This window comes from Harpia harpyja, chromosome 6 (assembly GCF_026419915.1).
Source record: "Harpia harpyja isolate bHarHar1 chromosome 6, bHarHar1 primary haplotype, whole genome shotgun sequence".
In the NCBI taxonomy this organism is placed as follows: domain Eukaryota; kingdom Metazoa; phylum Chordata; class Aves; order Accipitriformes; family Accipitridae; genus Harpia; species Harpia harpyja.
The window spans coordinates 5,322,495-5,346,085 of record NC_068945.1 but is presented as its reverse complement, the minus strand read 5'-3'; the positions used below and the strand labels follow the sequence as shown (position 1 = coordinate 5,346,085).

Below are 23,591 nucleotides of genomic sequence, written 5' to 3'. Positions count from 1 at the left end.
AAATAAGATCATCATTGTTTGAGCAGGGTTTAAATAATTTAGTACAAATTGGCTTTCCTATAGGTGTTGACAAGCACATCATCACTACTTACTAATGAGTACAGGATTCCAGAGGACTGCACAGATATCACACTCCTCCTCAGACTGCGCATGTGTCCCTCGAAACAAAGTATTTCATAAACAAGCACCTGGAGACCTTGATTAAAAGACACCTGCTCTGAAGCTGTTGGGAGGACAGATTGCACAGCGTGCAGATGGCCTTCTCAGCATGGGTTGCTGATATTTCTGATATCTGTAGTCACTGAAATAAAGTTTGTTTCCCTTCCTCCCACACACAGACCCAACCCTTTATGCTGGCTGGTTTCATGAAAGGAGTTTATGTGTGCCCTCAAAGAGGTGGTTGAGGGAGAGTCTGACGCAGCCTGACAGTGACTGCAACCATAGAAATGCTGAGTCTAACAAACCCTGCCTTTGTGACAGGACAGGCTGTTGTTATCACCGATTACCTTTTGGCCTGATACTGCAAAAATAGTGATATTTGGTGAAAAGACGATAAAGGCATCCTGGGGGTAATTAGTGGTAAGCAACCATCTGATAAGCCTCACCACCTGTTGCACATTTTTTCCCTATTCATGCCTGTGACTCCGTGGATTGTTGACGAAAAACCATACAGATTTAATCAGGTCTGACCTTCCCCCCCTGAGTCCTGCAAGCTCTTTCTCTCCATACAAGTGGGATCCCTCAATTTTAATGTCAGTTCTTCTGGTCTACTGGTCCTGGCACAAGGTTCTTGGAGGAGTTTCAGTACTGTGCTTTCAAAGATGGAAAATAATAAAGTGAGGAAGAGCTCTGTCAGGTCTGGGCACACGTGAGGAATTCCTGCAATGACTAGGGTCTGAGAGGGTCTCTGAAAAGGACTGGAATAGCTACATGCCCTGAATGCCTTAACTCTTTGTGGCAAGCCCAGGAGCCTTTTCTGTCTGTGTGTACATGTAATTTCAAAATCGATACATCACTTGGGGCTGGAAGTGAGAAGATTGTCACATTTCCATGCTCAGCTACTGGCCCTTTCCAGAAAGCAATGTCAAGGAGGCACCTTGTCATACTCAGGGGCAAGGCTTGTTCAAGAGGTTACAGTCAGCTGGACAACAAGTGCAATACTCCGACAGAACAAAGATGGGAAAACCTGGTAGTCTGCAAAGCAATTGAGAACTTGAAATATTTCCAATAAAATAGAAGCCAACGCCTTGCTGCTATTCTGATCTACAGGTTGAAATGATGACTACAGCCTCCTTTTGTCAAGGCTATGTATTACAACCTTGGATCTCAGTCCTGCCAGCATAGCAACCTACACAGATCCTTCCTAGAGCTGTCTTCAGCCTGCACTAAGTATAGCTTGTTTTGTTTTTACATGCGTTATGACTACAGAGGCCACCCCTGAGTCATACGGGCTGCTCTCAGAAAACTCCCCCATGTGTCATTCCCTCATTTGCCAGCTCAAGAACCTGTATAAGACTCAAGTCATCTCAAGGGCTTGGAAGACGGAGTGATTTCAAAAAAGGCAGCAGAACCCAGGAACTCTGACTGTCAATGTCCAGTCCCGCTCAGAGCCAAAACTCTAACTCCTTTTTGATTTTTAGCAGAAAATTATACCTTGTCACCTTGGCCTGCTAAAGCCAAAAATTGCTTTGCCAACATTTTGGCACCTTTACACGTCCATCTCCCACAGCCACTGAAATTGCTTCAAGCATTTGGCAGAAATAAAGTAATCAGTATTCCTAAGAAACAAAAACCAGCTTTTAGAGAGCACCATTGATAGGTCAGACCAAACACAAAGAGTATTGTTTCTGTTTTTAAGAGAGATGAAATCTGGAAATGAAGGAGCAATTAACTTAATCTCAGTGTAAGACAAGGTGTTAGAATGATATAAGAAACAGTGTAGTCATCTTGGGATAAACAAATAACAGCTAATATATAATTTTTATAGTTGATCCTTATTTATTTCTTCAGGTTAATTGAATTTCACATTTGACAAGCTAGTAAATTTAGAACCCTAACCTGCAAGGGTTAATTGAAGCTTCTCTAAAAATGTGCTTGCTCACATGTCCTGCTGTCCAAGCTGATTATGCAGCATGTCATGGGCAACTCTCCGGGCTACATTTCACTATGGATGGCCCCTTGGTGGTCATTCCACTTTGCTTATTACAGCTTAGGCTTCACACCCTATGGAACATCGTGTTTGAAAAGGTAACCACACTGTGAGATCAAAGAACATTCAACATTTGGAGAAGGGATGGCCATGTAAGATGGTGACCACCATCCAGATAAAGTGAATGAAGAGAATCAGTTTGGCTTCAGTGACAGCTGGATCAGATCCCATGACTTCTGGGAAAAGTTTAAAGATGCAGTTTGTTCCACCAGGAATTAGGGATATGAAAATGGATAATTAATGTGCTATGAAAGGAGAGAATGAGGGATCATTTTACTTGTATAGGAGCAAAGGAAGGAGCAAAGCACATCTCAGCCAAAGCAGAGGATGCACATAAAAGTTCCAGTCATCTCTGTGTTTTAAAACAAACAGCAAGAAGCAGCAAAGTTTCTCGAAGACAGACTGGAGATTACCAAACCCAATTAGATTAATAAAAACAAAATGCATAAACCAAAGATATGTATTTAAGAAACGCTAGCAAATAAAGGCTATGCTCCTGGTAGAGTGTGTTATGGTACCATGCTGTCCAGATTCACAAGCATGACTTCAAACTTCACACAAACAAGTTATTTCCATCAGCCCACGTGTGGAAAGGCAGCCTGACTTCTGATCTGGGAAGTCAAACGAGGCTAGATATGATCCTAGATGTGACTTTCTCTTGTGTTCCATTTGCCAAAGAAAGAGAAAAAAAAATCAAACAAAAGTATAATTGAGGAAAGCATACCTTAACCGTATTAGCCCCGTGTGCCCATGGGGAAGGACAGAGCCCTCCTTTTTTCAAAATAATCTGCAAACCTAAAGCTAAAGAAAGTATGTCTTAACCACACTAGCCCTGTGTGCCACCAGAGAAGGAGAATCCCTCCTTTTTCCTAGCACACCACTTTTTTTTTCCACAACTTGCAATTCCCTTCCATCTTGTACGATGGCAGTCTGGACTTCTCCTTGGTTAATCAAAAATCCCAGGCTGCTCAGCCTAACTGTTAGATGGGAATTTTTCCTTAAATAAAAGTTTATTTTTCACTCATTGGAAAATATCAATTCATCACAAATGTCATCGGAAAGGTTTTTAGGCCTGAGATGGAACTGAGAGAAGCCAACAGTCCAGGGATTAGGGCTCTGAATCAGAGAAGGGAAGGACTTGAACTCTGGTGTCCCACATCCCAGATGAGTACACTAACCACTAAGCTATTCCAAGGCAGGAGGTGAGTCTGTCTCCTCTCAGAAAAATGTCTAAAGGGCTGGATTTTGTTCCAACATAGCGCAAAAACAAATTGCAAAGCTTCTCCCCCCCCCCTCCTTTAAACTGAATTCTTGTTCTCCAGCCAGCCCAGCTTGGTAATAGTTTTGTGCAAGTTAAATAGACCGGACACATTTGTTCCTGTTGGTATTTAATAGATATTCAGTCACAAAAAGATGGAACAAAATAAAACAGCCCAATCTATGTTAGGAGATATTTAAAGCTTAAAGTCAAGACCAGACCTAGAGAGAGGTCTTAACAGCTTCAGGTTTCAGAGCACTAACTGAAAATACCAGCAGCGTTGAAAGCATGGTTACTGATAGCATTCCAAGCGCCACGACCGTTTGGAGCGGGTATTTTTGTCAGTCTCCCTTCGACGGCGGGGGGGGGAGTGCCTGAACTAGCAGCCTGTTTCTTTCGGATTCCTTCCCTACGGATTAGGAGTCAAGGTTTGACGAGTAGAAACGGCCATCCCTCAGGAGAAGGCAAGCTCCTCAGGAAGCGGGTCAGACAAGGCGTCTCGGCCTTCCCCCCCGGAGCTTCAGCTCCTCACCGAGCGGGGTCGGGACCGGGACCGGGGCCGGGGTCGGGGCAGGTGGCCGGGGTCGGGAGGAGCGGAGCGGAGCGGAGGGAGCGGAGCGGAGCGGAGCGGGCAGCCGGGGCCCGGCGCCACCATGGACAGCTCACTGGGCCCCGCCGCCCCGCCGGAGCCCGCCCCCCGCCCCGCTCCGCTCCGCCACCCGCGCCGCCGCGGGGCCATAGGTAGTAGGGAGAGACTTTTCTGAAGTAACAGCTGACTGACTCTTTGCCCTCCGCTTTGAAGGTTATTCTTCTCGGCGTCTGCTGGATTCTAGGAACCGGGCGGAAGGGTTGGCAAAACCCTCCCTCGGTTTCACACCGCCTTCTTCCCCCCCCCCCCCCCCCCCCCACCCCCTTTCTAGAGCGCGGTAAATTAAATGCATATTGTCTAAATAAACGGCGCATTGTGAACTTGGGGAACTCCGGCCGCCTCTCGAGTGAGGGAGGCAGCTCTGCTCAGCTGCTCTATCATTGTTTAATAAAGGAGATTAGCATGCGCGGATGGTGTGCCGCGAAACCTCTGGGTCTTGCTGATGGGGGGGGGGGGGGAAAAACCGGTTTTCTCTTTCTCCCCAAGCAAACTTTTCACCCGGTTAGACGTCAGACGTGGACTAAGGATTTTCTCATCCCTGAAAGCCACAGGAGAGTCAGAGGTGAGAAAGGCAGCCTTTCTGAGAACAGGGGACAGCAGAGTGCAACAGGGCTAGGTTGCGGGCAAGAACGAGTATGTGCTAGAAAGTCTGCCTAAATCTGCAAGCAATCGCGTTTGCTACCAGCTGCATAGCAGCCTTGCCCTCAAGACCACCCTGGGAGCTTTGAAAACAACGCTGGGACTTCGCACCTTGCCTGCAGAGGGCTGTGCTCGCTGCCTTTGAACCTTGCCCCATCAGAGGGGTTGTGCAAATCTGAGGGGATTTCTGGTCCTCGCAGGACGAGTCCAGAAATCGCTGGTCCGCCGCTCCCTTCCCCTCCCTTCCCCTCCAGGCTCTCAAGCAGTCAGCACGCCTGGTTTTTCGGTTGGGTTTTGGTTTTTTTTTTTTTTGCTGAACACCATTTTTTCCACCCTGGGAAGACTGGGGAGGTTAAACTCCCCGTCTGAACCGAAGCCCTGGACGAGTGCAACTGAGGTTATAGAAATCCGGGAGGGGAAATGACGAAAATGCTTTATTGTGAATAAAACAAGAGGGAGGAGGGAGAGGCGGAACTTTACAAAGGTGAAGGATGGGAAGTTTGCAGAGCTGAGGATTTAGCCTGTCTCTGAGCACCGGGCGGGGGGGTTAGTCAGTATTTCCTTCTGTCTCTCCCCCATTAGCTGAACCTGTCCCACTTGTCGGCTTTTGTTTCAGGGGAAGGTTTCGCTCCTGAGCGGCTTTTGGGGGGAGCCCGGTCACCCACCCCTGGCCCTATTCCCCGCTCGGGAATTACGTGCCAAACCTGGAACAGGGACTTATCTGCCTAGCCAAGCTCCCAGGTCAACTTCCTCGTAGGAAAGCTGATTTATGCCTGTTTATACGTATGGAAAACGGAGGCAGAAGCCAAGCGCGGCAGCCCTCCAGAATCTCATTGTCTTTGAGGCGGCAAGAGGGGAGAAAGGGGAGAGAGAAAACCTAAAATGATAAGGCAAACACAAGGGTTTGCTTCACCTCCCTGCCCCTGAAACCTTTTCCAGCTCCGATAAAACGCCCGGTCCCTCCGTGCATCCCGGCTGGAAACCAACCGAACGCTTCGCCTTGGCGGGGAGCCCTGCTGTAACTGAGGCCCCGGCAGGTGAAACCCGACCAAAAATTGTGTTTTTTCTTCGCTCCTAGACACGGGAACAGCCGTGCCCGGGGGTGCCCCATAAACGGAGCGATGCTTTGGTACAGGTGTGGGGACGGGAATCGCGCCGTCCGGCGCGATTCCCGTCCCCACACCTGTACCAAAGCATCGCTCCGCCGGTCCTTCCTCCCGTCCAGCCTCATCCTCTCCCATGCCCACGTCCCCGAGGCCAGGGGACACCCGGAGCTGGCAGGGAGGAACAGCCGGGGTCGATGGGGTGAGATGCTGCAGGTGGCGGTGGGTCCCTCCCGGGTGAGCATCCCCTGCTCCGCGCAAACCACCGGGCTCCATCCTGCGGGAAAAGGGGTTTAAACCCTGGGAAAGGGGATCCCCCCCCCTCCTCGTCCTGCTACAGAGGAGGGCTCAGGCTTGCGGTGAGGCTAGGTACCAGGAGGAGTTTGCTCACGGGTTAAGCATTTGTGTAGGTGGCAGGAGAAAAAACGCTGCGCCGGTTGTTGCAGATGACAGTCTTCAGGCGGGGGGGGGGGAAGGGGGGTGGTGGTATCATGGTATGATAGTAAGTCTCCTAAACGGGTTTGGCATTGCTCAGTTCCTGCCATATTAGCAAAGCCATAGTTGGGTTGTATTTTTTTATTTTTTTCTCTCTCTCTCTTTTTTTTTTTTTTTTCCCAAGCCCACTGAGGCAGAGATGAGGCAAACTCAGCCATAGGAAGGTGGTTAGTGATGTCACAAGTTTGGTCTTTTCAATAAAAGCAATAAAGAAGGGTCTCCCTCACTATATATATTAGGAGAAGCTTCTGTTCTTCATAATAAAAAGAGCAGCAAGGGAGAAAAGCACCTGCTTTTAACACCCTTTATTTAGCACTACTCTGTTGCAGGCAGAATAAGAACTCTGTAGGGGTGGATTTCTTTTGAAAAGTATTACCTTTTTTTTGATTTATTTCACTTCTTTTTTTTCTTTTTCTTAAGGATAGAACATAGTTTTGGAAGCGATTGCTGAGAAGATCAACCACTGTTGGCCAGGGTGATCTCTGAGAGGCACAGAGGGCTGTAACTCAAGGAAAAGGTGAAGTAATAAATTGTGAAGAAACTTCAGTATTCCAAGTTTATAAAGGCTATTTATTTTTCCTGAGTCTGTAAGGGTTGGGGTGGGGTTTTTAATTTATTTATTTCTGGGGGAAAGGAAATTCTAAAAATATTTGATGGACGTTTTACCTTTAACGTGAGCAATAGACCTATGAGTGTGTGGGGGCTGTTTTCAGGGGATCTCACAATTATTTTTAATTAGTCGAAAGGGCAGTGCAAATCAAAGAAGCCTATTAGCTATACATTTTAATTTATAGCCTACCAGGTGTTCAGGGAATTTATTTACAGCATAAACGATTTAATGTTTTCAGCATGATTTCTATTTCAGCTCTTATGTTTTCAGTTTTATTTGCCTGTGTGGTATGAAATTTGGCTAGGGAGCTGGGCTTTTTAAATCGTGGCAGCAAGTGTCGATTAACGTAAAATAACCGGCAGGTAGAAAAAAATGGTTTGCTTTGCACTAAACTTTCTCCAGAAAGCGTTCCTTACTACGAGGAGAGGGTGAGAAGGAGCAACCAGCCTCGGTGGGTTGGTTTGGTTTTGGTTTTTTTTTTTGTTGCGGCTTGCGAGGAGGGTGTTGGGAAAGCATTTGCTGGAAACCAGGCTGTCAGTAGCAGAAACCAGCGACCCCTCCGTACCTGGGGGAGAAGGGGGGCAGCGGCCGTGCCCGCCGGCACCTCTCCCCGGGGGAGGCTTCAGCGGGGCGCGGAGCGGAGGCTGCGCGGCCGCGGAGGGACGAGGGTTCCCGGGATGCTAACGGGACGGAGCCGGCGTCCCCAGGTGTTCCTTGCTGCCCTCCTGGGCAGGGCCACAGCCTGCGGGAGAGCCCATCCTCCGTATTTCCCTTCGGAAGAGCCGCCCGGGGGAGTGGGGAGGCCGAGGGGCGCACCAATCCCCCCCCCCCCCGGCTGTCTCCTTCGTTATAGCCGGGGGCACTTTCTTGCGCCAGCAGGCCGTATAAAGGGGCGGATTGTGTTACCTTTGGTTTTTACATCAGTGTTTTCCTGTGATGGAAAAATTTGGTCCCTCCATTGGGGGGGGGGGCGAGCTCCCGCCGCTGCACCCCCCCCCCGCAGCCCCGCACCGCTGCCCTCCTCGCCCGGCAGCGCAACCTGACACAGATTCTTTGCAACGCCCTGGCCGGCTTGACGGAGGGCAAAGTGGAAGGCGAAAGAGGGAGAGGAGGAGGAGGAGGAGGAGAAAACTTTCCACTAATTTACTTTTTTGGCCGGGAGCGCCTGTGTTCATAGCCTGCGAGTCCTTCCCCCAGCCCTCCCCCTTAGCCCCCCCCCCTTTACTAGCCTACAATTAACATCATTAGGAATCAACCCTCCAGCTAATAGGGGCACCGCGACGAACAACGGTAGGTGTGTGAAAGGAAAGGCGGCAAAGCTCCCAGGTTGGGCTTTGGGGGCTTGAGCTAAAAAGTGCCCCCCGCTGATGGGGGGGATTGCCCTTGCCCCTGTGCTGCGGCGGGGGAGGCGCTGACCCGGGGGGTAAACACAAAAAGGGAGAGGTGGAAGAGGGGGGGAGGCAGAGGGGAACCCGGCTGCAGAAGATGCGAAGAGCTTGGCCGGAGTCCTCAGGGTCTGCTGAGTGCATGTGCTGTCGGGTGTTTCCCTTTCTTCGCTCCTTTTTTTGATCCCGGTCCCGGGAAGCGCTGATTTCTCGTCTCCTTTTTGGCCGTGGGTATCCCGCCCGGGCTCTCGCTCTCTCCGCACATGTTCCTCGGGCGCCATCTCTTTGCAAAGCCCTCCGTCCCTCCCGCAGGGTTCCCAGAGCCTGCCGCGGAGCGTGTGAACATCGCAGGCTCCAGCCCAAACCAACCTGCGGAGCCCAGCATGCTTCCCAGCCCCTGAACCTCCCCGGGCTCTTAGACCTCTCGGGCTCGTCAGCCTGGCAGCGCTCTTTGCTGGAGTTCCCTGTCCTTGTCACAGTTGGGGACCCAACTTTCTGGAAGCAGAGGACGTGAACCTGACTTTTTTTTTTTTTTTTTTTTTTTTTTTCCAGAGGTATACTTAAAGACAGATGGATGGATGCATTCCCCTCCCCACCCCCTCCTCCTGAATCTCCGTGTGTGTGTGTGTATGTGTGTGTTTACAGAGAAGAGGGTAGCTGAGCTGACTTTTGGGAATCTTTCCTTATCTGCAAAGAGGGCTTCTCCTGTAACAGAAAGCCCTGAGGCAGCGGCTTAGCGGACTAGAGCTGAACGGGGCTCAGGGAGACAAATGGACGCGCTCTCTAACCCGATTCACATAGGAGCTAGATGATTTTTCTTTTTTTTTTTTTTTTAACTAATATTGAGAGAGATCTTGCCTCCGGGCAGCGAGAGGCAGAGAGAGAGAGAGGGAGGGAGGGAGGGAGGGAAGGAGGGAGAGAGAGGCAGACAGCAAGGAAGGGAGAGAGACGGAGCGAAGTTTGGAAGAAGTGAGCGGCTGCCGAGAGCTCCCAAAGTTTGTTTTTCCTTCCCAGCCTGGGAGCCGGGAGAGCCCAAAGCGGGGACTGCTTGAGGACGGCGCTGGCGCATGTGTCCCTCGGGACTGATCTCCCTTTTCCTTGCAGGTTTTAAGACCCGGCGGATACAATGTTCACTAAACTCTTCCAGCAGTGGAGTTTCGCAGTGTTTCTCCTGAGTTATTCCGTGCCCTCTTACGGGAGATCAGTAGAAGGGATCAGCCGCAGACTGTGAGTTTCGCTTTTTTTTTTAATTTATTTTTTTTAATTATTCCCCCCCCCCCCGTTTCGGTGACGGTGCGGGTGGGGAGGGGGGCGGCCGGACAACACCCCCCCTCCCTCCCCTGGCCGGCTCTGTGGCGGAGCGACTCCGGTTTACCTGCTCCAGGTGCTCACCGGTGGTGCCTAAGCCGTAAGGCAAAAGGGCTTTGGAGCAGGGAAAAGGCAGCTTTTCAGCTGCCTGACCTTATATAGCTTTTGGGAAGGAGATGTTAAAGCTGAGGGTCTCTTCTGCCGAGGGGAGAAGCGATGCAGCTTTGCGCTTGTCCAGCATGTGTTAGTGCCCGGGCACCTTTCTGCGCCCAGGGAGGCTCCTGGTAGGGAGCATCCCGTTTTATCAAACTGCTGTATGTCGCACTAAATGACATAGTCTTCTTCGGCACTGGCATGGCACCAATATTGATAAGGGTAGGGGAAACATGCAGTAGCAAGGTCTGTCGTGAAACTGAAGTACTGAAGCATTCCTTTGGATTTCTGCCACTTCAGGGAAAAAAAAAAAAAAAATCCAAAGGGAGTCCAGTATCTGACTTGAGGCAGAAGCATATTTTTTGATAAATGATAATGTAACTTAAGAGAGTCTGTTCAGGAAATGACCTTTTTGCTCCTTCCAAAATAATCACCGTGGTTTATACTAATCCCCCTACGCGAAGTGCAGAAGAGAAGCCACTGGGCAGATGTAGGAGCAGCTGTCTCACACATCTAACTCACTGGCTTTCACTGGACTTGCATCAGATTTTCTAAGGAAGAAACACCTCAGTCATACTGTGGAGGGCTGTATTGTTACCAAGTTCAAAAGGAAATCAGGTTGGAGAAAAGAGGGTTGGAAAATCCAATCACAGCTTATAGGGAAACATGACACAGCAAACAGTTTCAGATGGGTTTCCTTGTAAATGTTTTATTACATACATAAGGACAAGATCTCCAAATAGCACTTCCTCTGCCATTTAAGCAACAAAAAAAATCCCCCAGGTGAAGTGACTTCAGACACACCTAAATTTTGGCACCAGGCAGACAGCTATTACAAATCTCCTACAGCAAATTGTGTAGAACATGTTATTGCTGATAATGCTACAGTGTACTCTTCCCAGTTCATTAATGTTTAGCTGGTTTGTATTCCTGCAAGCTATTGTTGAGCTATTTCTTCCATTTGAGACCATTTTCTTCTCTTTGCATATAGAGGAACCAAACTTCAGTTTCAGAAATAAAAAAAAAGAAAATAATTGAAGTACAGTCAAATGCTGTTATTTTCTTGGCTAGGAAACTCTGAACTGGATCTAAGCCAAATTTGTTTTTTAAAAAAGTTAGATTTGCTAAGAAATACTACCTTGCTTTTTGAAGTTAACGTTGTTCTAACACTTGTTTTTAAAGGTCAGGATTAGAGGTCTTCCCAACATCCCCATTCTGCCCTGACGGGGGGGGAAAAAGCGGAAGCTAAACAGTCCAAATGTGTTTCTCAGCTCCCTCTTTGCTATGGCATGTAAAACACACACAAGAAACTGGTCAGCTGTCAGTTAGTGGCATTCACGTAGTTTTGTTTGTGGGTACAGCACAAACACAGACACCACACTCAAACATGTGTCCTGTTTTAATATCACCACAAACCATTCCTAGAGTTAATGGTTAATAACTCACTTAAGCCTAGAGATATTTTTTTTCAGTCAAAGGCTTAAACCAGTAACGGATGAAAATACTGAAGCACATTATTATAGCCATGCAAAAATAATCAAAATGACATAGGCCTGGTTCTACAGACTTTACTGAGGCAAATCTCCCATGGAAAGCAATAGCAAATTGTCCCAAGAAAAGATTGCCAGACATATTATTTGTTATAGAAATGCTTTAGCTGCTAAAGAACTTCTGAGAAACCCAGTAATGCCTCAAAGTGAAATTAGATATTTTTATCAGTGTGCCCAGACGCTGTAGCATCGTGTCCCCATATCTATTCAAAATATTTTTCCTAACCCTGAGATAGGTTGAGCAGCTTTCGCTCCCTTTGGAGCCAGTGGCAAGGGCACTCAGTCCTGCAAAATCCAGACAGAGAGCTGACTGAATCCTTTCCAGTTAGTTTGCTGAACTTACGATCGGACCCAATGTGAATAGTCAGGGATAATAATGGTTAAATAAGAGCAACTCTCTGAGACAGAAAGTTGTCACTTGAAGAATGTTGGCTCTCAGTGACGCTAGATATCTAGGGGGAAAAAATGAAGAAGGAATGTGCCTAAAAAGAACAGCTTATCTGGAAGTACATGAAGTCAGGATAGTCACAAGTCATGGATTTCTACTGTTTTCCCCATAATGAGACATTAAGTCTCCTATGTGCATAGGGTACTCAGATACGGTAATGAGTTTGGACACTCTGGTCAAATACAAACCATCAACATCCTTCTCTCAAAAGTGCCTACCACATGTAAGCTTAGCATTTACTGCACTTGGTTTGGGTACAGACTCTTTTTCCTTGAATGAGAGGTGCATTTTATAGAAGGATGGAAGGGACCTCTAGTGGGTCATCTTAACCCTAACAGCCTAATATTCTTTTACATATCATACCCAATATGTGAATGCAATCATTCCAGTTTCCATTGCCTTCCTACTCTGTGTGTGTGGGTGAGATATTGTTGATATCTCCATTATGAAGCACTTCTTACATCAGCCTTCTTGGGCAAGGATTTTTCCCTGATTTACAAACATAGGAGTTTGAATAACTGGGGCAGAAGGTCAAAGAGATATGTATCTACCACATCTTCTTTGGTTTAAGGAGATTTTTGATCTAGAGCATACAAAGGAAGTCAGTAGGCAAAATGTAATCCTTAAGTCTGGCTGAGTAATAAAAGTCACGTGAAATGTAACACTACGTAATGTTATACAATCATCTGGAAGAGCAGAATGTTATTTGGGGCCAGACTCGATGCTAAATATCATACAGACATTTAAACAAAAACCCACCCTCTTTGGCACACTAACCCTTCACACGTCAATCCCTGCATTATTTTGGAAATGCATACTCACTCAAGATGCAGATCTTGTAATGCTCTTTGACTGCCTTGTGTGTACTGGAACCAAATCTTTAGGTTTCAGCTCTGTAAAATGGAATAGCTTTTCAATCAAGAGTACTTTAATAACAGGCTTTAGAGATTCAAGATTTTGTCACAGTGGGTAAATTGACCAAATACACATTACAGGATTAAGGCAGCTTTAGGTTGTCTGTGATAAAAGGAATTATCCTTGGTAGTTTACAAGAGGCAGTAGGAAAGCTTTGCTCATCACATGAGACATACGGTTTTAGACTCAGTAAAGCACTGAGATTTTGTATGCTTTTTTATAAACTGGAAGAGTGAAAAGAGAACTGCATTTCCCATGCAAATGTCCTGGGAAAATAGATTACTGAAGCTAGGAATGTAACGTGAGCTACAACGGACAGCTTGACAAGCAGCACAGAAGTATGCCACTCAGAGGAGTCCAAGGTGCTAGTTTTATTAGCGTACTTGCAAATCAGACTGCCCTTAATGAGAAGGTTGTTAGAGATGGCTATTGGAGAGCTTCAGGGAGTGCACAGGTCAATAAAATTCTCCTGGGGGAGATCTTGAGCTTGTGTTAATGGTCACAGCTGCACTGAAGAGAAAAACAATATGGGTTCAGCTCAGTATTATCACATTGCATCTTTGCTTAGGGACACTGAGTTGAAGGGCATAAAAAATTTGCCCTAAAGCCTGAAGTCATCCAAAACTGATTTGGGGACACTTAAAACATAGACAATGTCTGGTCAAATGTGTGCTCACAAACCTGAGTATATCTAGGCCTGATTTTGAGCAAGTATCCCTACTATATGACTTAATGCAAAATCAACGGTCATCTTTCCGTCTCATTGTAGAACGGGGGAAAGCTGCTGTTTGAATTTTACACTGAGTAATAGAGATGTAGTATCACTTGAACCCATCGCTTGAACCCAATACTCAAAAAGTGCAGCTCTACAAAGACAAAAAGTGAAAGGGATGCTCTTAAACCAATGCTACTTGAAGTTGCCAATTTCACATAGCTCTACTGTTGATCAAATCACAAATCTCAAGAGTTTGGCTGAAGGGACTGAGAAAGATAAAGTGCAGAACACTCCCAATCATTTAGCTTACTAACTTTGTCCACCACATTTTAAAACCTGGTAACGTAGCAGGATAATTAGGGATGGGACGGAAGGAAGGAATATTCACTCACAGTTGTGTGTCTTCTCCCATTTCACCCATATGCAGCAACAACTTCTTACCCAGCTAACTGACCAAATGATTATACGACAGGCAAGGCAGAGAATTCATTTTCTTTGGCCAGTAAGAATTCAGTCACATGCAGTACCCTGATGCTAGATGAGAGGATACATAGCCAATCTCTGCACATGGAAGTAGGGCAATTGGAAGGATAAACTGTATTATAGCATTCATGGGAACATAGCTAAAATCCCAGCTTGCGCTCTTTCTGTGGTTCACAGTGCAGCTGTGTGTTTATCCCACATCAAGAAAAAAGCATGTATTTTCTCACGGATATTTATTATCCAGGTGCCACTTGTATCTTCTTTCCTCAGCCATTTCATACCTTCTTTGCCAGTATGACATCTCTAAAAGACAGCTAGCTAACCATCTCCCAGTTCCTCGAAAACAAGACAGAGGTTAGTGAACCAAAAGGTCACGAACTCTGGAGAAGTACCAGAGACCCACACAAACAAACCAGGATGCTCTTGAAGAAGATCCCGTGAAGAGGGCTAATGTAAAACTCAGAGAGCACAGCAGACAAGAAATTTGGCCCCAAAAGATCATGCTTAAAGGAATACTGGAAAGACATCTAAAACTATAATTAGACACAAGTGGCCAAGCAGTAAAATCAACAGGAGCGGCTGAGGCTCATCTCTGCTGATGCTCAGGCTGCCTCTCTGGATAGCTCATTATGGACTCAAGTGCCTATGTCTTAGGCACCCGAATTCAAACATTTTTCCATTACGCTCCTGCAAATGCACTTATTTAAATTTAGAAATGAAATGCACTTTTATGTACTTATTTATGTTTTTGAAGTACATGACTGAGCAGAAGAAAATTATTAGAATGATGCTGTATAAACACTGCTTCCGGCTTCAATACAAGTACTTGTTATTCCCTCTCTTGCTTGACTGCAGTGCTCCATTATCTGACCCTTTATTTTTCCTATCTCTGACAACTGCCTTCCTGCTTTTACTGCCTGAAGTGTGATATATTAAGAGTTGTAATGCTTTCCTAGAACAGAGCGGTGACTAATCCCGCTCCAGGTCCAGTGGTGTGTGATCGGTCAGCTGAAAATTATTACCCGCTTAGGTCTTTCCCTTCTCTGTAGGCAGCAGCTACTCTGAGAAGCAGGACTTGCTCCAGCAGTCTGACTTAACTGGATGTCTCCAAGCCTGAGAGCTGGTACACAGTCACTGTGGCCACCACTGCCAGAGGAAAGAGAAGCTCTGCCAAGTACTGGGCAATAACCAGTTCCTAAATGTTTTTTTTCCCCCTCCTCTCTTCTCTTTCTTTAGCAAACGGGCTGTATCAGAGCACCAGCTATTGCATGACAAGGGCAAGTCAATCCAAGACTTACGAAGAAGAATATTCCTTCAAAATTTAATTGAAGGTGTCAACACTGCAGAAATCCGTGCAACTTCAGAGGTTTCACCTAACCCTAAGCCTGCTACCAACACGAAGAACTACCCTGTCCGATTTGGTAGTGAAGATGAGGGCAGATACCTAACTCAGGAGACAAACAAATCACAGACCTACAAGGAGCAGCCCCTGAAGGTATCGGGGAAGAAAAAGAAAGCAAAGCCTGGAAAACGTAAGGAACAAGAGAAGAAAAAGAGGCGAGCCCGCTCGGCTTGGCTAAATTCTGGCATGTATGGCAGCAGCGTGACCAAGAGCCCACTCTTGGACAACTCTGTTACTACACATCATCACACTTTAAGGTAATTCTGCTACATCCTTTTGCAGGGGGCATACCATATATTTACTGATCTTCTTATCCTTCGGTGTGAGAGGCCAAGGCCTTACTCAAACCTGGAGTAATAGTATACCTTTATGCTCATAACTGGGCAGTGGCTTTTCAAGCAGTGCACAGTCTCAAGGTGCTTTCTGGAGGTAAGTAAGTACCCTTTCCACTTTGTACTGGTGACAAAGTCTTTCTTTCCTATGACAAACAATTCAAGTAAACCACTTATTTCCAAAATGAGCTTCCTGAAGCTGAGTGAGTTGTAAGTAAAGCTGTTTCTGCAAAAAGAAAGCACATCATAGACATTAAAATTTCCTTTCCTGTTTTAACCGTAGTGTCTCTCATGTCAGATCTTGGTCCCACACTTGGGCCTCAGCAGATTGAAAGCTTTGAGTTTTATTTAAGGCTCTGCATCTATAAAATGGCGAAGTTTTCTTTCCTCCCTCTCAACGCCTCCCTTTTTTGGCAACTTTCCTACCCTTACTTTACAGTTTTTCATTTTACTGTTTAACCTTAGGGGAGAACACGGAAAATTTCTCTCTTAGTAATATCTGCAAACAACGCAGACCAGCCTTTCGCCATAAAATTTTCCCTGCCATTAGGACTTTTTAATTCAGCTCCATCTTTTTGCCAGCTCGTGAAACAATGACGTTGCTGCTGAAAAATGTTGAGCATTGCTTTTGGAGAGAGACGTGCTTCCCTCATGTATGACAATGAAGGGTTTTCAGGGCAGTGGCGAGCTGGAGACTTCAGCCTAGGTGTCCCAAGAGACTCGTCCACTCGCAGCCATCTCAGCTTGAGTGGAAGCCTGCACACTTGCAGACAAAGCCAAGGAGTCCCCTCCTCAGTTCTCCTCAAATGTTTGCATTTTCAACAGCAAAACACCCACCCTTTTCTCTCCTCCTCCCCTTCACTTTGGCAGAATAGAGACATAAGAGAAGTGCCACTTGCTCACAGTAAATCCCTCAGAAAGAGACGCCAGCTGTGGGATTTACTAAAATCCAGTCTTGGGTTAAGCTTTACAGGCCGCAGTTTGCAACGTGCTCCATCTCCTCAACTTCTGCTGGCATCTGCAGGAGTTACCGGCATTTGGGGCTAGGCGTTTGGTGTCCTGGGTCATAAACCAGTTAGCATGGCTGTAGCAGTTAGTAGTGAAGTAAGAAAGGCCGGTTTGCCTTAGTGCCTTAGGAAAGACATGCTCCGGGACTCCGGTCAGGAGATGCCTGATGTTTCAAGATGTTAAGGAACTGCGGTGGCCAATAACTAACACCTGTCTTGGACGCACAGAAATCTTGAATGCAGGGAAAAGACATCCTAGGGCATTTCAACTGTCATTTCTTTTTCTTACTACTCTGTCTTTGGTTGTATATCCAATGGGATATGTAAAAGAATTACAGGTACAACCCTGTTGATTTTCCCAGTTCAGCCTTTCTGTTTTGAGTATGGTTGGATGGCTGAAGGCAGTCAGCTTTACCGTGGAGTCCAGACTGCTGAGGGCAGTCCTGCTTTACCTTACTGATATTATTGCCCAAGATGCAGTATTTCTGCAGGGCAAGAAGCAGATTCCTAAAGAAGACCTATATTTTAGATGCTTAATTGAAGATGATTAAACAAAGAGGAGCCATAAAACAGGAAAATGAAATTCCTCCTTCACAAGTACAGAGCATAATATGCTGGTTCAGCTCTTAAGAAACTGCTAGTATACGAGCTTGTCGCTATCCCAGTAGGCTGGCAAAAGATATACTTTCTAAATTTTAAATGAAAGCAAGTCCTAACTCCCGGACATGTACTTTAGATAAGGGGAGTCAGGTTCCATGCTGTTGTCCGTGCGGTTGTTGACATAAGGTGGGCAAGCACATTTTTAGATGGAGGGATGACCACATTTGAGTGAGGTTGATTCCTCAGCTGTACTGAGCTGAATCAGGGACTTCTATGCTGTCTGCTGGTGCGGGCCAAGGAAGGTGTGCGTAGACAAGATTTCCATATGCTAGACCAGTAGAAGCTGCTTTTGCAGCACCCCTAAGGCTAGCTGCAGCCTAGGAAAAGCGTCATTACAGTGAAGAAGTGGATATGCATAATGCAGCAGGGTGAATGTCAAGGAAGTGCAAAGATAAACTTTAAGGGTGCTTTCCACTGTGTCTTTGTGCTTCTTTTCATCTCAACGCACTGAATTAAAATCCTCATGCCAATTCCCTCCACCCAATCTTGATCCCAAAATTTTGGGTTTAGGTCAGAAAAAAGGCCCAAAAGAATGTGCTCGCTAGATCTTTTGACTTACTACAGAAGTATCTCATAAAAGAAGCCAATCTTGCAAAATCTGGGACCAGATCACAGAAAGCAGCTTGCAAGTAGTCATTAGTACAGAGCCCATTGTCAAGATGTGGCTTAGCTTAAACTCTAAAACAAAGCCTAAAATCCAAGCCAAATTGAAAATATCATCCTTTTAAAAAAAGGCCTGTGTAGTGGAGACACACATATACAGTCATGCTGTATGAATTGTGTGCCATCATTATACATATTGTAATATAGCCTGGATACACCCTAATATTACTAGTTAATTATTAAGGAGCTTCATCCTAGCATTTCCATTCCAGGCACTTAAAAAATTCTTTCTCATGGACATTCCAGCTGTATTCCCATTCCACTTCAATTAAGCCATTATTACCTAATTTCCTAAGAAACCTTTCAAATGAGAAAACTCCCTAATGTTAAATGTAGTCTCACTTTCAATGTGCACATAAAAAAAAACCCCCTCTTAAACTCTCAAGGATTTGCTTTTTTTTTGCGTTTCACGCCCACACATGTCTGCCATGTGGAATGCTACCCACAGCTTTGGTGATCAGTCCAGCAACAGAGCGAATCCCACTCCATCCTATAGCTTCGCATTCCACCCTATAGCTGTTTCCCAGGGAACTAACGTGCATTACAGAAATGTGCCGTTCACAGGGACAGAAGGGAAAAAAGCCCAACCCTTCAGCATATCCTGCAGCACCGCTAAGAAGTAACTTAAAATAATATTGTAGTATAAGTAATATACTGACAGGGTAGGAGCAGGCTCTGCTTTTGTTCTCATGCCTTCACGAGGAAGGGAGGAGTAGAGCACTCACACCAGGCTGCCAGCATCCCTTAGAAAACTCCCAAATCTTAGGACTGTATACAGCTGACTGTTTCAGCGTGGACTGAATGCAACAGGAGCCAGAGCTTAACATGATGAGATGCTCTTTTTCTTTCAGGACCAAGCTCTTTGGCTCACAGAGGGAAAGTTTCAGGATTATAGTCTTTTCATTCAGTCAAGCACCTAAAGAGACGCGCTATCAAGGCTCTGTTCACTTCAAGACCTGAGCAGCCTTTACTGCATGAGCACTGTATATACTCATGTACATGACACCACAGAAATATATACCTCTGAGATGAACAGACACCTTGTCTAACAGGTGGTCTAACAGTGGGAAAGATAGACCAAATAAGCCCCGTGGGACTGTTTTAATCAGAAGCCTGGCATCACAGCCAAGCGGTTAACGCAGCAGAGGCATGATTGCCACAGTATTCAATAAGGACTTTCTTTTTCTTATCTTCAAAACCAAGTTCTCATTTCTCCAGCTGTACTTTGTTCTTTTTAGCACTTGGCATATTTATTATAGGTTGATACAATTTTTCTACCTGTAGCACTCGGGAATCTTCTTGCATAAGGCTCTAAAAAAAACTAAAGCCCCTGCCTATTTCTCTGAGTGTACAGTGTAGTGGAATAGATGGACTCAGTGTCGTGACAAACTGCAGGTCTTCATACTGCTAGCTGAGTTGCCCTGAAGAAAATATAGTAGAGGTCTTGAAAAGATGTCTAAAACTGTAGCATTGTTATACAAGCCCTATTATTGCAAACATTTACTAGCAAGGCATACTCGTTATAGTCTGTGGCACTCTTGCTATTAATTTTATGTCCATGTATTTGAAGTGAAAATTTATTTTTCTATTTTTTCTGTCCTTTTTTTCTTTGCAGGAGGCGCTGACATTTTCAGCAAGAGATTTTTGGAAGACGTATTGCAGTATTCTGTAATAGTGAACATATGGGAAGTATTAAAATATTTATTACCTGTAAATATTGTAAATGCTCAGAATAAAACCTTCCCCCCCCCCCCATTGCTCTCTGAAACTGCACATTCGGTTATTGTGAATTTTCCTTTTTTTTTTTTTTTCTTTTTTTTGGCTAAGGCTAAGACAATTATTATTGTCACATTTACCATAATTTATTTTGTTGACTGGTGTATTTATTTTGTGAACGTATCTTGGTGCTGCTGACTTTCTATATTTTTTGTAACATAATGCACTTTAGATATACATATCGAGTACATTGATAACTGACATAAAAAGTTCCTGTCTTGTGGTTGAGTTCAATGAATGCCTACATACAGTTGTTCAAACTGATTTTCCTTTGTGCATGTATAATAGCAGTATTTTAAAATTTGTAAAGAATGTCTAATAAAATATAATCTAATTAAATCATAACTCAGAAGGATGTGTCCTTTAGGAATCTCAAGAGCAGGAGCGCTATTTTTTTCTTTACTACATTTGAAAATCGGTTTAAATTTAATGTGTTTACATTGGTTCAAACTCCCACATTTTCACATTAGCTTTTACTTAAAAATCACTCAGAACATGTTTTGTTCCAGTGCTCTATTTCAAGTCAGCTAAGTTGCTGAACAACCTGGGGGTACTGTCGTGTAGCTCAGACCCCGCTGCGGGAAAGCAGGATTCCCAACCCTTCCAGCCTCCGGCCCTGCAAAGGCTGAAGCATTACAATCTCCAAGAGAGAGGATGTGAAAAGCAGCCCCAGGGGATGCATCGCTTACCACACTCTTGGAAGGTGCTCACATGTCACACCCCGTAGTCTTGTTCAAAAATAGACAGATGCTCAGTGTCCTCAGTTCCCACCAACTTTACTCAAAGATGCAAATGTCTGCCACATGAGTAGAGTCTCAGCTCTTTGTAGTTTGGGACCACCTTATGTTAATGTGGCAGGGGGAGTGTTTCCTGGGTGAATATACAAAGGAAAGAAAAAATGGAAACCGCAGTAGGTGATACATCACTAGGTACTGTTGCATTTCTTGAATAACTTTTCCCCTCTCCCACCACAAAGATGCTTCGCATGGCTCTGATTCCAAAAAACATCTGCGTTAATTTTACTTCTGCCTTATACCCATAGACAACTGCAGTTAGGGGGGGAGACCACCTTCATTACTTCATGGCCAGTGGCTGAAGAAAACAACAGAAAAAAATTATGATCTATCCCTTTTTTTAAAGTGAACATATGAGTCCTGCTTCCTATCCCTTTTGCTACCACCCACACGTTAATCACAGCAGCTGCTGTGGGGGCAACCTGAATAAAGGAGATTGTTTCACGGAGATATCCGTACTTTGTAAAATCCTACTGAATTTCCTCTGTCTCACTCCTTTAACATCAGCAACAACAGAAAAATGCAAGCGTGGAAAAATAAATTACAAATCCTGGGAATTTTAAGATAGTTCTTGTAATTGTTGCTCCATTCTGTAGTTGCCAAGCTTTTCTTTTTTATTCTTCTTTCCTTTTTTTTAAGTGCCATCTTTTTCCATTGCCAAAGTACAGCCATCATATAATATAAACCAGATGTATTTCTGCTCTCTACCCAATCTTGCAGAAAATTACCTCCAAGAAAGCACTAAAAGTAAGAAAAATTGAGAAAAACTTACCCATCCTCCCCCATCCGAAGTGTGAAATTCAGCGCTTCATTATGTCCAGTTAATTACTACAGTCACAAATCACACGCGTATTGTTTCCTTTTCAGATGAAAAATATTATACATAATGAAATGTAGCACAGCTTCGGGGTTGCATTAAAGAAAGAAGGCATGGTTCCTGCACATTTTCAGCTTGGCCTTCTTGCACATCCTGCCTATTCATAGTATCCAGCTAATGCTCGGATTTATACAACTGAAGTTAACTGCAATATATTCAGAAGATGATTTTGTATCTCAGGATTACTAGCATATCCCAGCTGGAACTAAAACCTAAAGCTATGGTGGGCAGAGGCAATTTATCTTCGTCAGAAAGGATGATCCTCGGCAGACAGGGGGCCCAAAAAGCTTAAAAAACCCCCCATACACCCAAATGCTAAACCTTGGCTCCGTAGAACTGGCCACTTCATAAAAGGAGGCCTGATTTTGAAGTGCGTCCGGTCTCCCCCATATCTTTACACTATCCATTATGGACTTGCGTTTTCTTCCTAGTTTCTACATGTAAAATTTGTGATTGTAGCAAATTTAAGCAAAAGTCCTGTTTTTCTTAAAGACCTGTACACAGGCCTTATGAAAGCTGTCTATGGATCCTGTGGTTCACAGTCTATGGTTTGAAAGTCACTGCTGCAGAATGTTGGATTTGACTCTGCAAAGCTGAATGCAAGCTTTTTTGAGCTCTCAGCTTTGCAGGAAAATAAATCCTGAAGACCCCTATTTCTGAGGCAAACTACAGCAGCTTTGCCTTCGTAACCGTGGGGGGCTAAAATCTTCCAGAGATTTCAGTTCCTCAGACAGTTCAACCCACATGATTCAATTTGTCTCAAAGACCCTGCAATAATCAGGACTTATCCTGGTATTTTCTGATATACCTGATGACAAGTCTAAGGTGAGAAAAAAAATGGTGCTAGAGCTTCACCCTTTGCATTGCATGAACTCTTGGAAGACTGCACTTTTACATTCATGTATGTCTGCCCACTTGATGGCACATGTAGACACCTAAACATGCCTAAAATGGATGGCATTATGGGTAAGGAGGCACTCCAAGAATTTGGAAGTACCAGAAGACAGATTGCTCACGCAACTGTCATTTGGCTTCTTTGCTCCCACATTACGGTTAGAGCCAGGGTTACACAATCAGATGTTACAGTTCTTCCTTCTGCCACCTATTTCCTCTTCCCTCTCTCTCCTCCCACCTCTGCTTCCCCATCCATACCTCATTCCTTTTCCTCTGTGGAAACCAAAACCCAGGTCTTCTCTTTTCATCTGACATCAGCTGCCCTGCACTCTCCTTGGCTCACTGTTTCTGCTCCCACCATTTCTGTCACCATCCGTCTACTCACTCCTCCTCACTCCACACCCCAAGCCCTTTCAGCTCTGTTTCTCCTGGTCCCCACCATCACCAGCAGCACTCCTTCTTCCCTCCTCTTTGGCCAGCTAATCCCAGACCTTACCTCACCCATGTCAGCTTCCTTTACCAGTCTCCCGGTTTATCAAGTCCTTCTTCCACATCCTGGCTCACAGCCACTGATCTTGTGTTTCTTGTAAGGGATGTGCACTCAAAGTCCAGTCGTGCACAGGAGTTGGACCATGACCAGTGACGGCTTTTGCTTCACTAAATTAGTGTGATTTTTCAGGGGGTTACGATATGGCCAGGTGTTCCTCAACATGATGAAACAGCATTCCCAATGCAGAGGATGCACTTCCAAATTTCCACTTTTTCCCCTGAGCCACGAAGGTGCTGGGGCTTCTCAGAAGAAATTCCAGAATATTTTTAACATGGATAATACAATGGGTTTTCCTTGTTTTGCATTTAAAAATGGTATGACCATTTGGCTGAAATTTTCTAAAAGACAGTTTAGAAGTTTTCAGCTTGAGAGGTCAAAGATGAGTCAGAATTACAAAGAAATGCAGCCAGGGTGTCATAGTAGGAGATGGTAGACTAGCTCAGAAGCGCACTGAGCAGTTGTCCTGACTCTCAGATCCAGCTAACACAGTCAGAAATGTTACTGCCCAAGACCTCCAAAGGGAACCTACATTTGGCACCCCACTGCTGCTCTGGTTTTAAAGTAGTCACCATGTTTACTACAGAACTTAAAAGCTGTTAAGAGACATCAAATGATGACAGCTCTTCACAGCAGCTACCCTGTGCTGGACCTCAATAACAGACCTTTTTAGGCTCTGTGTCCTTGGCAGTGGTAGCTCACTAACAGTAGAGTTCCAC

General features: G+C 45.2%; 1 protein-coding gene across 7 annotated transcripts; it reads left to right on the top strand.

Annotated features, from left to right (window-relative positions):
- Positions 1 to 6,662: 6,662 nt before the first annotated feature.
- PTHLH (parathyroid hormone like hormone) lies at positions 6,663 to 20,098 on the top strand. 7 transcript variants are annotated; one of them, XM_052790697.1, is made up of 4 exons: positions 6,663 to 6,870; positions 9,453 to 9,575; positions 15,157 to 15,579; positions 19,600 to 20,098. In XM_052790697.1, the coding sequence occupies exons 2-4, from the start codon at positions 9,475 to 9,477 to the stop codon at positions 19,607 to 19,609; spliced, it is 534 nt and encodes a 177-aa protein (XP_052646657.1). In that variant the 5' UTR covers positions 6,663 to 6,870; positions 9,453 to 9,474; the 3' UTR covers positions 19,610 to 20,098. The 7 variants fall into 7 exon arrangements, with proteins under 7 accessions (XP_052646657.1, XP_052646654.1, XP_052646653.1 ...); XM_052790694.1 differs by lacking the exon at positions 6,663 to 6,870 and adding an exon at positions 8,207 to 8,253; XM_052790693.1 differs by lacking the exon at positions 6,663 to 6,870 and adding an exon at positions 8,419 to 8,477.
- The last annotated feature ends 3,493 nt before the right edge of the window (positions 20,099 to 23,591 follow it).